The sequence below is a fragment of the Mytilus edulis genome, chromosome 1 (assembly GCF_963676685.1).
Source record: "Mytilus edulis chromosome 1, xbMytEdul2.2, whole genome shotgun sequence".
Classification (NCBI taxonomy): Eukaryota; Metazoa; Mollusca; class Bivalvia; order Mytilida; family Mytilidae; genus Mytilus; species Mytilus edulis.
In genome coordinates, this window is record NC_092344.1 from 112,884,160 (window position 1) to 112,897,921 (window position 13,762).

The 13,762-nt window shown below is 31.1% G+C and overlaps 1 protein-coding gene across 3 annotated transcripts in view; it reads right to left on the minus strand.

Annotated features, from left to right (window-relative positions):
• The window catches only part of LOC139500467 (protein FAM110B-like), a 30,926-nt gene that overhangs the window by 13,540 nt on the left and 3,624 nt on the right, over nucleotides 1–13,762 (minus strand). Inside the window, exons 2-4 of one of the 3 annotated variants that reach the window (XM_071289208.1) lie at nucleotides 11,453–11,509; nucleotides 9,825–9,889; nucleotides 749–941 (exon numbers count right to left, since the gene is read on the minus strand). In XM_071289208.1, coding sequence (XP_071145309.1) covers nucleotides 749–902 — 154 coding nt within the window. In that variant the 5' untranslated portion in view covers nucleotides 903–941; nucleotides 9,825–9,889; nucleotides 11,453–11,509. Of the gene's footprint in view, nucleotides 1–748; nucleotides 942–2,748; nucleotides 2,814–3,011; nucleotides 3,228–9,824; nucleotides 9,890–11,452; nucleotides 11,510–13,762 lie in introns of those variants that run through there. The other 2 variants (XM_071289214.1, XM_071289217.1) reach the window with 2 other exon arrangements.

A 13,762-nucleotide genomic window follows, 5' to 3' on the forward strand; every position in this document is an offset into this window, starting at 1 on the left:
ACTCACTTTTTTTTTTAAATACTCTAATAATTTCACAAACAATGTATTAATAACTGGTAATTATTCAGTAATCTAATATTAAACTATCATCATTAACTAATGATTGATTGGTATTAGCTTATCTTCTCATCTTAAAAACCACTGACATGTAAAAAATGTACAGTGAAAGTTGTATCAGTTTGATTTCTGTCAGACACCTGGCAATAAAACAGATGCCAAATCTATTCACTTCTCATATTAACAAAACATTTTATTTCCTGTTGCACAAATAACAGGTGCTCCCTCTCTTAATTAACAATCCACTGTTAAATAAACAATGATTCTAACACTTTTTTGATGCGCAGTATGATTTTTGTAAAGTCTTAAATTTGAGATTATAGCCTTTAAATTATATTCATGCCTGCCAAACTATCAGCTTTTTAATTTATATAGTAAGATATCAACTTGAAAGAAAATGTTAGAGGTTATATCATCAGTCTGTTCAATCAGATATTTTGTTTTGCTTCTATTCTAAATTTTTAAAAGTACACAATTCATACTTTTAAAACAGTGAAGTTTTTTCACTTCATTATTGATTCAGATGCTGTGACATCCTTAAACACAGTTTAAACAAAATTTTCTTTACTAAACACTCTTTAAAACTGGCTTTTCTCAGGACAAATTAAGCCCCTTTAATGTCTATTATATAGCTCGAGCCCTGAAGGATTCCTGAACCATATATAAAGATTAAATATATTATGTCCCTTACCAAATAGTCCCCTGTTACTGGAACTCGATCTCCTGAAGAAATCTGCTCCTTTGTTGATGATTTTGTCTGGAGTGTTGCTGATAGAGGTGATAGCTAGAGACATGATAAGCTTTGTAATCTGTTCTACCACCTTGACACACAATAATTCTGACATCACATCCACTGTTTTGAAGGTTTGAAAATACAGGTCATTCTGGAAGAAAAAAAATTATTTCTTAATGCATGCATTCTACTCCAGTGACAAACTGTCTTGTTTCTAAACCATATGGATTACCTTTATAATAGCCTCTAGCACTCATTTAAAAAATAACTAAAACAATAAATCTGTCACCATAATCTGATAACATCAGATGCTGCTACTGTAGGTATTTCTTAATTTGTTCTTCTATGTTAAAATGTATTGAGGACAACAAAGTCCCAAAAGACCAAAACATATATTCTTAAAAGACTCAAATTGGTGAAAAATGTGTATTCATCAACCCCATAAAAAAAACAAAGTATTATGATTTCAGTAATAGATATTTGTTTACCTCTAAGCTATCAATAAGACAGATCTACAGAGATAAACCTAAAGGCAACAATACACATCTAACATAATCATTATACTGATGATTGATATGATATTAATAACCTGGGGGTATGACTTTGTGTATTTATTATTTCATTCATGAGACATTGTAGTAATTAGAGGGAAATATTTTTACAAAGGTTAAATAAAGACCAATGTTGATTTATTGACTGATGAAAATACAGATACAAAGTAATAATTTATTTTTAGAGGCTTTTTTCATACAACATAACAAAGAAGATGTGGTATGATTGCCAATGAGAAACTCTCCACAAGAGACCAAATGACACAATGGTTAACAACTATAGGTCAACATAAGACCATACAGCATAGTCAGCTATAAAAAGCATTCTTGATTAACAAATTCAAACTTTATGGTGTGTAAAACTAAAGGGCTGTTCCAATTTTCAATAATCTTTCTTTAAAAAATTTGTGTAGTGAAAAAAGAAATGAAACTGTTTGCAACTTATTTCTCGTAAAAAGAAGTACAAGTGATGCATGTAGCATGAACAACAAAATTCATAGCCAAAAGTAATATTATAGTTATTCTTATCAACAGAAGACAGAAAATCTAAAACGCTTTTTTTTTTTTAAATAACCTTTTGATGCTATGTGATTTAAGTCAGGGTTAATTATGTTTCCTGCACAGTGTTTAACTTTGTGAGGTACCACAGTGGAAATCTCATTTAGGACAAAGCAGTGTATCTTTTCATTACAAATACATTTTATTGTCCTGAGAATGCATGTAATATTTGCTGCTGCACATTAAACAGAAATCCATTAATCAATCTACAAAAAGCTAAAAAATTGTGTCAAACAATTCTAATATTGAAAATTTTACAAACTACAAAAGTTATGGACTTGGGTTAAACTCTAGAAGTGGTTCAGACATAGCTTACTCAATGTACAGTGTATCAAACAGAAGAGTTTACTGAGAATAGACAATATCATATTTCCAAAAAAACATTCATTTACTACTTTTGTAAAGATTTCAAATCAATATGAATAAAACTTAACAGCATAAAAATATGCAAAATGTTGTAGATCTTTTCTTTTCACCACCAAATCAATATCTATTAACATATGGTGCCAGTTATTTCAATTGTCAGAGGAAATCTATGCACATGAATCAAATTACTTCATTCATTCAATTACATGACATAAATAAACTTAAAATTTTAATTTCTTGTTAAATATGAAAGTGTGAATTACATTTTAAGATAGTTTTCGGTAATTATTTGGCTGCGTAGTAGTACACTCCTTAAAACATATGTATATACAAGTGAAATATTACTTATATATCATTTCAATTTCTTGTTAAAAATGAAAGCGTCTCAATTACATTTCAACAAAGTTTTCAGTAATTATGTAGTTGTGTTATTACACTCCTTAAAACATATACCATTAAACACAAACTATAACCTAAACTTACCTTGAGGTAATTAAGAGTTGTCTAATTATGGCCTTTCTTATGCTGCGCTCAAATGGTAAACAGGTAAACTAAATTTTCAAAAAGTCCCTATTCTGTCTGCTTAAGCAAATAATTTCACATGATATGGTTTAATTGTCAACCAAGGTTTTCCATGAGTTTATCAAAACAATAAATCACATCAGCCCAAAGGAAGGAAAACAAAAGATTAGACTTTATCAAACTTAATCAATAGACAATACATGTAAAAAGACTGATTATTATACCTGCTCCTGTAGGGTACCTGCTATCAATAATCCTAATTTATAAAATGAATCAGATAAGTCTACAGCCAATTTCCTGGTTTCTAATCTGACTTAAGGAATTCTCCCTCATACATGTAGTTCACCACCTGAGACATCAAAGATTACCTGTTACAGGTATACTGAGTCACAAAATCAATTATTGGTCATCTCCCATCAATTAACCATCACTATAAACCATGAGACATTGTTATTCTTGGTCAATAAATATGTCCTCTCCATACACATCAGGACATAATTATACCATTATCTCATTAATACATAATGCAACATAGTATTTAAAGTCCATTATTCCGTAATGGTCTGTAATGGTCTAGGTTGTAAATGGTGTATTAACACAGCAAATAATTACCCAAAACTATCTTAAGATTACAAATCCTAAATAAAGCCCATAATCTTATTCAAATTTATTTTTATCTTCCTCAGAGACATATTTAATTTACACACCAGGCCAGAATAAACTGAAGATTTCATTTACCAAGAACAAATAAAATCTGGCCCTATTTTGAACTTTAAAATATAATGTGGCCTAAAAGTTCCTATATTTATCAATATTGATGTTTAGTTTTACAGGTTTATAACACTGATTATCCTTCCCCTAAGATATACTTAATCTTAGGGAATTAAGCAGATTATAAAGTCATTAAATAAAGTTATTAAGTCACTGATAAACCAGTTACTTATAGAGCAACAATCAATTATAACTTTTAGCTATTCTCTTATGTGGGCAGCAATTCTACCCAGCATTGTTTCAAATAGTAACCAATACATAAGAGGTTAAATAAAGGAACAGCGAAAGAATCTAAAGGGGAACTGAAACTCATAAGTTGAAAATATATAGAGCTTATTTTAGCTATGGCATTGTCAGTTTATCTTAGCCCTGCTGAAATCAGCCATATCCAAAAATATATAAACTATCCCAATGCAAGCCCTGCTGAAATCAGCCATATCCAAAAATATATAAACTATCCCAATGCAAGCCCTGCTGAAATAAGCTCTATCCAAAAGTAAATAAAATATCCTGAAGCAAGTGGCCTCATGATATAAAACCATTGTCATATAAAATTTCACAATTCAAAGTGATGAAATACCTTGAGTTTGATGAGATGTAATATAATTTGTAAGTTCACCTGGCTATGACAGTACTAAGGCTTCACATAAATCATTTTTTATTTCAATATAACTATATAGATTTAAAATTTTAATAGCCTTGTCATAATGACTTTGTACAAGTAATTTCCTTACACTGTCATAATGTTCTAACAAGTTAGATTCATGTTACATCAAACCCTTTTAAGATATAATTATTGTCATTTATAATCTGTGTCAAATTATCCTCCATTTCATAACAGGAATGAAATTCTAGACGAACCAAACCATTATCATACGTAATTTTACATTTAGCTCTAGTTTTTTTTAAATATAATCTAACACATATCAGTAAAACATGTATACCTTTCACCAAATCATAAGAATTGTTCTTAAACAAAAGTTCTAGGGGCCAACAAAATTGCAGAAAACTTCCTTTATGTTAGTTTTCTTAACTGAAACTATCTAGCCTAGGAAGAGAAAATTTCAAATATGTTTTCCCATTTAAATTAAAATATATGCATTGGAGATATGTCACTCAGACAGCAACCCAATGACAAAAACAAAATCATAAGAGGTCAGCAAAAGACAAGTGTCTAGACAAGTTATAAAGGTCTTCACTACTCTAAGTCTTCCAAAGATCTGTCTCCACTGTCACATCCTCTAAATAACAAAAAAACTAAACACAACTGCTTATTTCCTAACTTGGAACATGCATATTAACTTGAAAAAAGTGTCAGCTAGTTTTTGTTAGCACTCAATCCTTACTAAATGAATATTGTTTGAATTTATCAATTTGAAAAATGTATTTATATGAAAAAGTGTTTGTTAATTTAATATATACACATGGAAAAAATTATTGCAACACCAAATTGAAATTGAAATTAAAATAACCCTCTTAATTTTTTTGTGATATAATTTGGTAAAATAGAACTAGTTAAACATTATTCGATAAGTTTTTATCTGCACATGCAGCTACTGTACCCGTAAACAGCAAACCAGATGTTTTCATCCTCATTGTTTTCGACACTTTAAATAACCAAGTTTTTAAAGTTATGTGATTGACACCTTGTAATGCCAGGTCCTTGACAACTCTTAACTGCAGCAAGATGGCAGATTATCAGCATAAGAGAAGCAGGGATGTCGCTGTAACAACTGCACGTATTGTTGGTCATCACCATTCCATTATAAGTCGTTTTGAGAATAAAAATCAGGCAATAAACGCTGTTAAAGACCTTCCAAGATAATGAAGACCCCCTATACCATTTGCTAGGGAAAATTAAGCATAATGAAGGTTGGTCAGAAGGAAACCCATTGCATACAAGACAATCCTAAAAAGAGAGTAGTGGCCATACAGGAGCCTTTTAACAAGAACTGTTAGAGATCGACTCGTCGCTTCTGGTTATCGTGCGACAAGACCATTTCGGAGACCTTTGCTAACGAAGAGACACACAGTTTTCCGTATCACACGTAGTGCAGAGCTCGCCAAAGTTGGAAATAAGCATCGTGGAGGAAGATCCAATGTTCAAATGGAATTCGGTTCATCTTCCTTGGCCCGATCGTAGCCCGGATTTGAACCATATCGAGCATATTTGGGACACTATTGGGCGGAAAGTGCGCAAAAGGACACCCCAGTTCAAACACATCATGAAATAAACAATGCCCTTCATCAGAAATGGTTGCTGCTACCTTAGCAACAAATTAGTCGATTTATGGCAAGAATCAGAAGACGTTAAGATGCGGTTATCTGTTTGAATGGAGGCTGCGCACAAAGTACTAATTCTTTGGCGTATAACGAACAACCATGATGTGAACAGTCATCTGAACATTAATTTTGAAATGTCTGACATTGTAAAATTCGACTACAGTAAAAGTTGTAAAATGCATTTTTTTGTACAAAAAACACTTCATTTTGTTATTAAAATTGTGGTTACATAAATCATTTTTTTTTCTTCAAACATTTTTTGTTCGTTTCAATGCCAATGTTATCATAAACTATGTTTCAATAATATTATACATATATTTTATTATATTTCATCCAAAATAAGAGGCTGATTTTTCAAGTTTTAAAAAATCAAGGTGTTGCAATACTTTTTTCCATGTGTATATATATAACCCCCTCCACCACAATGGAGGGGGCAAAAACGTTTGATGGTAAAACTTTAACCATTGTCTCTTTGTCTGTATGTCTGTTCGTCAGTCCAATGTGAAACTTATACATAGTGCTAATTAATATCACAAAACATGTGCACAGATCAAGTCTGAAATGAGATGATGTCACTTTCACCATTCTCAAGTAATGTCCATTTAAAAAGAAGAAAAGTTGTAAATTTTGCTGTTTTTGTACTCTCACTTCAGTTGGCCCTCAACTTAATGTGATGCAACTTATACAGAATGGTTTTAAACACCCAAAACAGATCAAGTTCAAATTTGGGTAGGATCACTTTTGCATTTCTTGAGTTATGTCCCTTTGTAAAATGAAAAATGCAGAATTTGCAAGTGATCAGACTGTCCCATGGAAACATTCTTCATTTATTTATAAGCGAAGACATTTCCAATACAGAACCCCTGAAGTTGAAATATATCTAAATGTATTAAGGGGATACAGTCATAATTTATGGGATATTCCTATAAGCATGATAATCATGCAGCAGAGAAAATAAATTAGAGGGAGTCAAATATTCCAGGCTGGGTGTTGTGGCTTTACCATTGTACCAATCCGACAAACATTAATACTTGAGTATTAAGAGTCTTGTTATTTTTAATGGTTTAAAAGATATCATCCAGTATTAACCAAAATTTCACAAATTCAGACTATCAATTACTGCCATTGGCTTTTGACCTAGCAACCACAAAATATAAAGGGGTCTTCTTAACCATAGGATAGAAACAAGTGCATGTGTTCTTAACCCATTCAGACATTATCTAATCAAGTATGATAAAGTTTTTGTATTTATGGCTCAAAGATAATTGTTTTGATACCCCTACAGATGAATCCAAGGAGGTCTTCATGACATTCATCATATTATAAGCAGAGTTCAACTACAATACAACTCAAATATATCACATTAATAATAAGTATCATGATATGCTGTTAATTGTCCAACTTTTAAAACTATTTTGGGCCCATAACTCTGAAAAAAGATCTCCTGCAAATCTTCAAAATTAAACAGTAGTATGAGTTTTAAAAACAAAACAACCAGAACAAATGTCCTAATACATTTTTCACAGTCAATCTGAAAGTTATACTTAAGTATATGTTACCTGTCTACAGGTGATAAAATAGGTTTCTCAGGTAGAAAAACAAAGCTGATTAAATAGAATGATATTTCAAATTTCCTTCTTTGTTCAATGAATACACATAATAGTATTAAAGGTTGAGTGTGAACTGCTGTATTTAAAGTTTCACCAAATTAACAATACAAGACAAATATAGAAACATAAACAGTTATTCATCCAATTCTTCACTGAATATTAACTTCCATTTAAAAAGTCATGATTAAATAGAAATTTTAAAAAGAAATAAATCTTTCCTGTAAGCATACTTTGCAGTAACACAATTTTCCCAGACTGTCAGTCAGTCAAAACTTTAGTGTCAACTTCTTATTGAATCGTCTGTAGAGAATCAACTTTTAAGACACTGCTAAAGTAAAAACTTGAACAAAACCACCTTTCAGAGCCAAATCTAGGATTTATGGTTATGGGTCCTGCCGTCCAGGCCTTATTAATTTTGATATGCAGAGCAAAACATCCTATATCCATGATTTTACTCTTTTAACTTTGTATTTGGAGTCAAGAGTTATTGACATATCATGAAAAACTTGATTGCTTTTAATTGACATTCACTAAATACTAAAAATCTTAAATAATGTGAGTTTCTTAAAAAGAATTTGGATCGGTTGTCAGGGAATTCTGTGATCTTTTTGATATCTGGCACTTGACATAATGATGTCATACATGATACAACAATAACTTTTGCACAGTGACTAGTTTTTCTCTTGTATTCTGCAGTGTGTATACATAAACATGTGTGATATCCAGAAATGGCAGACAAATAGTGATAAGGCATATCTTCAATAACGTGCTCATATCTTGCAGGCAGTCAAACATAAGCATGGGAAGAATACAAAACCAACCTGTCACTTTCTTTCTCTTTCAATTATGTCAAGAGTTCTATAACAAAACTCTCTACAAAAAGAGTATACATGGAAAACTACATAAAGACAAATTTAAATGTAAATGCTAAACATACATGCTGATGATACTGACATTTTTTTATTTTTAGGCTTCATTTCTTAGAATTAAAAGCCAATGCAATGTTATGTATAGACTAGAAGCTGTCCATTAACCAATTTAAAACTAATTTATGAAAGCATAAACAGGACGAGGCTGGTATACACATACAACCCTCAAAACAGGAACAAATATGACAACAGAAAAGGCTGATAAGGAAAAGTTGAAGTATACTCCCTTCCATAAAGACAGGTACATTTGTCTATAATCATTGCTTGCTCCGCCTGCACCTCCTGTCAGAGTACTTACATGTAAATATCTACAACCTACTATACTCCAACCAATCTACCCAATACAAACTAAGTAATCGAACGTTCAGCCTTAGGGTGGACACAAAAAAATGTTTCATACATTAACACATGTAGTTACAATGTCATTAACACCTGAATTGATCAGGTGTAAAGATAGGTAAAAAGCTTCACCTGGACATCAAAGGATTACATGAAACTTTCACTTTGTGATACAAGTAATCTTATCATGGCTATCTATTCTTACACCCATGTACAACAGCAAACTTTACACAACAACTGATATAACATACATCTAAACATGTATCTCTTACCTATGTTAATTGATTTTGATCAGGTTTTCTTATAGATAAATACAAATTGTCACACAATGTTCAGATGGGATGTGACAAATTTCAGGATGCAATATGCCTTATTTTGACTCTCTCCTTTTAATATTACCAAATATTTTGTTAGATATACAACAGTTATTTGTAAATACGACAACAACCCAACAATACAAAAAGCCTCTAAATGGCCTATCATAATTTCACCCTCAACTTTCCCACTACAATATTATGTCAAGAAACTTAATTTCCATTATGCAGCAATATCATGACACCGCAGTACTTCGATACTTTACAACACACTTTGATTAGCCTAAGACTTGTAAGTTGAAAACATTTTGACAAGTTTTACAAATGGTGGTAGCTAAAAATACCAAATGAATCCATTCAAAATTTCGCCAACACAAACATTGACAGATGTGGCATTAATGTTAAGGTTCAAGTTTAAAGTAATAAAACCTCAGAGTTATCTTAATAAATTTCATGACATCTGGATTTATTTGTGAAAGCTTTTAGCACAATTGTTTATAAAGTTTTCTTTTTCAAAGAAAAATTGAAAAAGAATCAGTTTCATACAGACAATTATGTGGTCCCAGGACATTTACATGACAAAATGTTTTAAACCCACAGAATGTTTCAAAACATGTGAAAGTAATTAAACACCTAACACAGATCTGACCATTGTGTAATAGCCTTGTTAAATTTCATACTTCCTGTCTATTTACTCTAGGGACAAGTTTTTAATTTGGCAATATAATGTGTGTAACAACCACTTCAAGTATCAAACTGTAAATATAGATAAAGAATAAAAATATTATTACCTTAATTTAGCCTTCAGTCAAAATATCACCTTGTATAAACTATAAACATCCTATATCCTGTAGGTCTGAAAAGTAAATAATGGTATGTGTAGTGATTTACCTGCTTAATTACCTGTAATAGATGACTAAACACCTGTCGTCACATGTATATCTACCTGAGGGTCTTCCCCAGTCTATATTTAGAAACGGTACACCTACGTATGTCAGTGTAGTTCTTGTATGAATGAAAGTTTGTTTCCAACCGAAATTTAAACTTTGAAGAGAAGCAATATATATCATTTTGATAAAAATAAATTACAAACCATATACTTTTTTAAATTTAAATAACATTAATTTACATGTAACCTTGAAATTCCTTAATTTACTTGTTTACAGGACAATGCTCTGAATTTAAAAACAATAAATATTAGTCCAACACAACAATGTAAAACTGATGACAATTTAAATATTTTAGGACAATAGACTTACATATTTATGTAGGATGTCGTGTATTCTATCAAGATTTAAATTAATCCAATTAACAAAGAGATTTAATTATAACATGACTAACAATTTAAAGTATTTATGATAATCTGACATATCCAATATGTAATCGAGTATGTAATACTAATGATCATTGTTTACAGATAATAATGCCAGATGTGTAGGATGCTAAGGCCAACCAACTATACAGATTGTAGCATGTCCTTAAAAAATGTGCAGTGTTTAAGGCCAAACCAGAGCCAACCCGTGTCACATATTATCGGATGTTCTAGAAATATGAAACATGACCATTTCTGAGAGCTACCAAACCATCCTTCAGATTGTTTCCTGTATATTATGTATACAAAATTGGAATTTCTAAGGCCATTGTTTAAAATACATATGGTCAAACTCAACCCCACTGAGGTTTTTTAATGCTCTTTAAACATTGGCATGACTAAGGTTCAACAGGAATCAATAGATGAAAGCAGTCTCCTATAAATACTCCATTAGGTCATCAATTGCAATTACAATATCCTTTATATATTGTGACAAACTAGCTAACTGAATTGGCTTTTATAACCTTTTTTTATTCCAGTGTCACTGATGAGTCTTGTGTAGACTAAACTAGTGTCGCCATATAAAATTTTAATCCTGGTACCTTTGATGATATCAAAATAAAGATATGGTGTGATTGCCAATGAGTTAACTCTTAACAGTTAATTTACAACCACTTGGTTGATGCTGGTGGAGTTTTTCTCCCTGAGGGTATCACAAGCCCAGTAGTCAGCAGTTCTGTGTTGACATAAATTATCATTAATATATTGTCATAATTATAAGCTAACTGTTTATAAAACTTTGAATTTTCCAAGCACTGATGAGTCTTGAGTGAATATGAAACATGTGTCTGGCGTTCAAAATTTCAATCCCAATATCTATGATGAGTTTACTGAATTCAAATGCAGGTGATGCATGCATAGCAGAAGACTCTTACTCTGTCAATGAACCAAATCTTGCTCCTTTCAGAGTTCATGTAAATCTCCCATTCTACACACCCCAACAACTTATAAATTATAAGAAGTCCTTGTTTTATCCCTCATAGTCAAATTTTGTTAATTGAACATATATATTGCCAAAAAAATTTTTATTACCAGTTATTAACTTACCGGTACAATACTCCAGTTTATATTGTCCATTTTAATACAACATCTGCCAGGCAATTTCTGAAAAATATGGAAAAAAATATTTATACTTTGAAAACATGTTGTTTTTATGAGACATAACCTTTAATGTATGGTATTAATCAATACCTCATGAACTAAACCCTGTTCATACATTAAGCTGTCTTTTGAGGTCCACTGCAACTTTAACAGTCCTAAATAAAATTGCAAGTTTTAAGAAATACAATTTACAAGTGAAAACTGGAAGTGTCAAAATTAAGAACATGGGTTATATATCTATGATTTAAGGGAACTCTACAAGCACAAAACATAGGAGACGTTGGTTCAGCAACTCTTTATTTATCTACGATATAAGTATACACTATTGGGAAAACAAAAAAACAACATATGCATCTTGTAAATTAACGATGTTGCAAGTTTCAATAACTTCCAAAACAGCATGTAGTTGGAAAGCAGAATTCCCATGTCAAAAGTTTATATAAATACAACTTGTCTTAACATCAACCCAACAATGTTAGATCTGTAAATTTGCTTTCACAAAGGAGTAGGGGCATTAAGGCCTAGTTTTGGCCCAAGAAAATAAAATGTTTGATAACTATTTCAAAATGGCACATAATGTTTAGAAATGCATAGGGTCAAGAAATATAAATAAAAAACATAAAGATTTTTATCTGATGACGTCACAATTACGTCATAATGTGTACTATTTTCACAAAAACGATGAAAAATACAGAACTTATACAGTTTTCTATCTGTATTTCCGTTGTGGAACCATCCTGCACAGCCGAGAAACAACAATATAATTTAACAGAAGCTTTATTATAACTATTGGCATAATCTCACCAAATATAAAGTTGTTTCTTGGGTGCTCACATACTTTTTCAATCTAAAATATACTTAAAATTTGATGAAAAACACGGAAAATCATGAGATATAACAAAATATGCAAATTAAGTCATGATTTGTTGCCATGGTAACGTGTTCAATGTCAAATTTGTTTTGTTTTTATTAGTACCTTATACCCAAGTCAAGTTTTCAGTAATTTAAGAATATGTATGATAACTTTTACATTTGCAGTAATTTTTGGGCCAAATAATGGCCTTATTGCCCCTGCTCCTTTTTTGTTCTTCCCTTGCCGGGATATATATATATATATGTAGATTCCTACACTGCAACAAGTGTATTACGATATTTCTCCACTCGAGACAGTTAAATTTTATTATTTAAAGCGCGAGGCTTGCCGAGCTTTTTAAATAATCAAAATTTAACTGTCGAGAGTGGAGAAATATCATAATACAAGAGTTACAGTGGTAGAATCTGTTTCTCTAATGATTTTTATACTTCCTTTTCAAAGATTTGAGGAAAGTTGTATACTTTTGATGTGTTGTCATCAGGCATGGTCGCCTTTTTCATGACGTCACAATACAAAAAATTCAGAAGAAAGCAAGAAAATTCAACGTCACAATTTTTCAACCAATCATTTGCCGAGAACAGATTTTTCACTAGTGAGGAGAAATATTTTTCTCCACCAGTCAGGAAATGTGAAATAGCACAAAAATTAGAGAAATATGTTTCTATTCATAATTTTGGGTATTTGTGTATATGTTATTGGTTTTCTAAATTTTGACCTAATGTGGCTTCAAAAATATGAACCTTGAAATGAACTTTGTAAACAGTAAAATATATTACTATGCCTTATACTTAAACTCCATTTGAGACCATAAGTTTAAATTTCAAAATGACAAAGAGACATGAAACAAAAGATTATTTTTCACTGTCCTATGCAAATTTCCCTGTCACTGCATCAGATTAAAATAGTGGAGCTGAAACTGATATTTTAACTTTATAACTTTTGGTATAAAAAACATTGTTTGGTTTCAAGTTTTTCTTAACTTAAGTACTGATAATACTTTGCTTAGTGTCAAAGTTTAAAAAGCCAACCAAGGTCATAAAGATTATTGTGTTCACAGAAACAGAACCAAGCAAAACCATAAAATCAGTTTGTTGTACTTCATACAATTTCACATTATACATGTTTTAGCTTTTTACTTCAGACATTTATAAATAAGATACATGAATTTTACATATTGGATTCCCATTTACATTACATATTTCATCTTGTAATGTAAATTTCATGAATGATTTTTACAGAGTTATCTCCCAGTTGTATTATGAACCACCTTAATGTTGTGAGGAATTTCAAAATGAGAACAAACAAAAGCGTCTGATACAAGTTAACAAAGATAAACCACTTCTTCCAGTAAGCAGCCACTGTCAACTGGTTGACTATTAGTC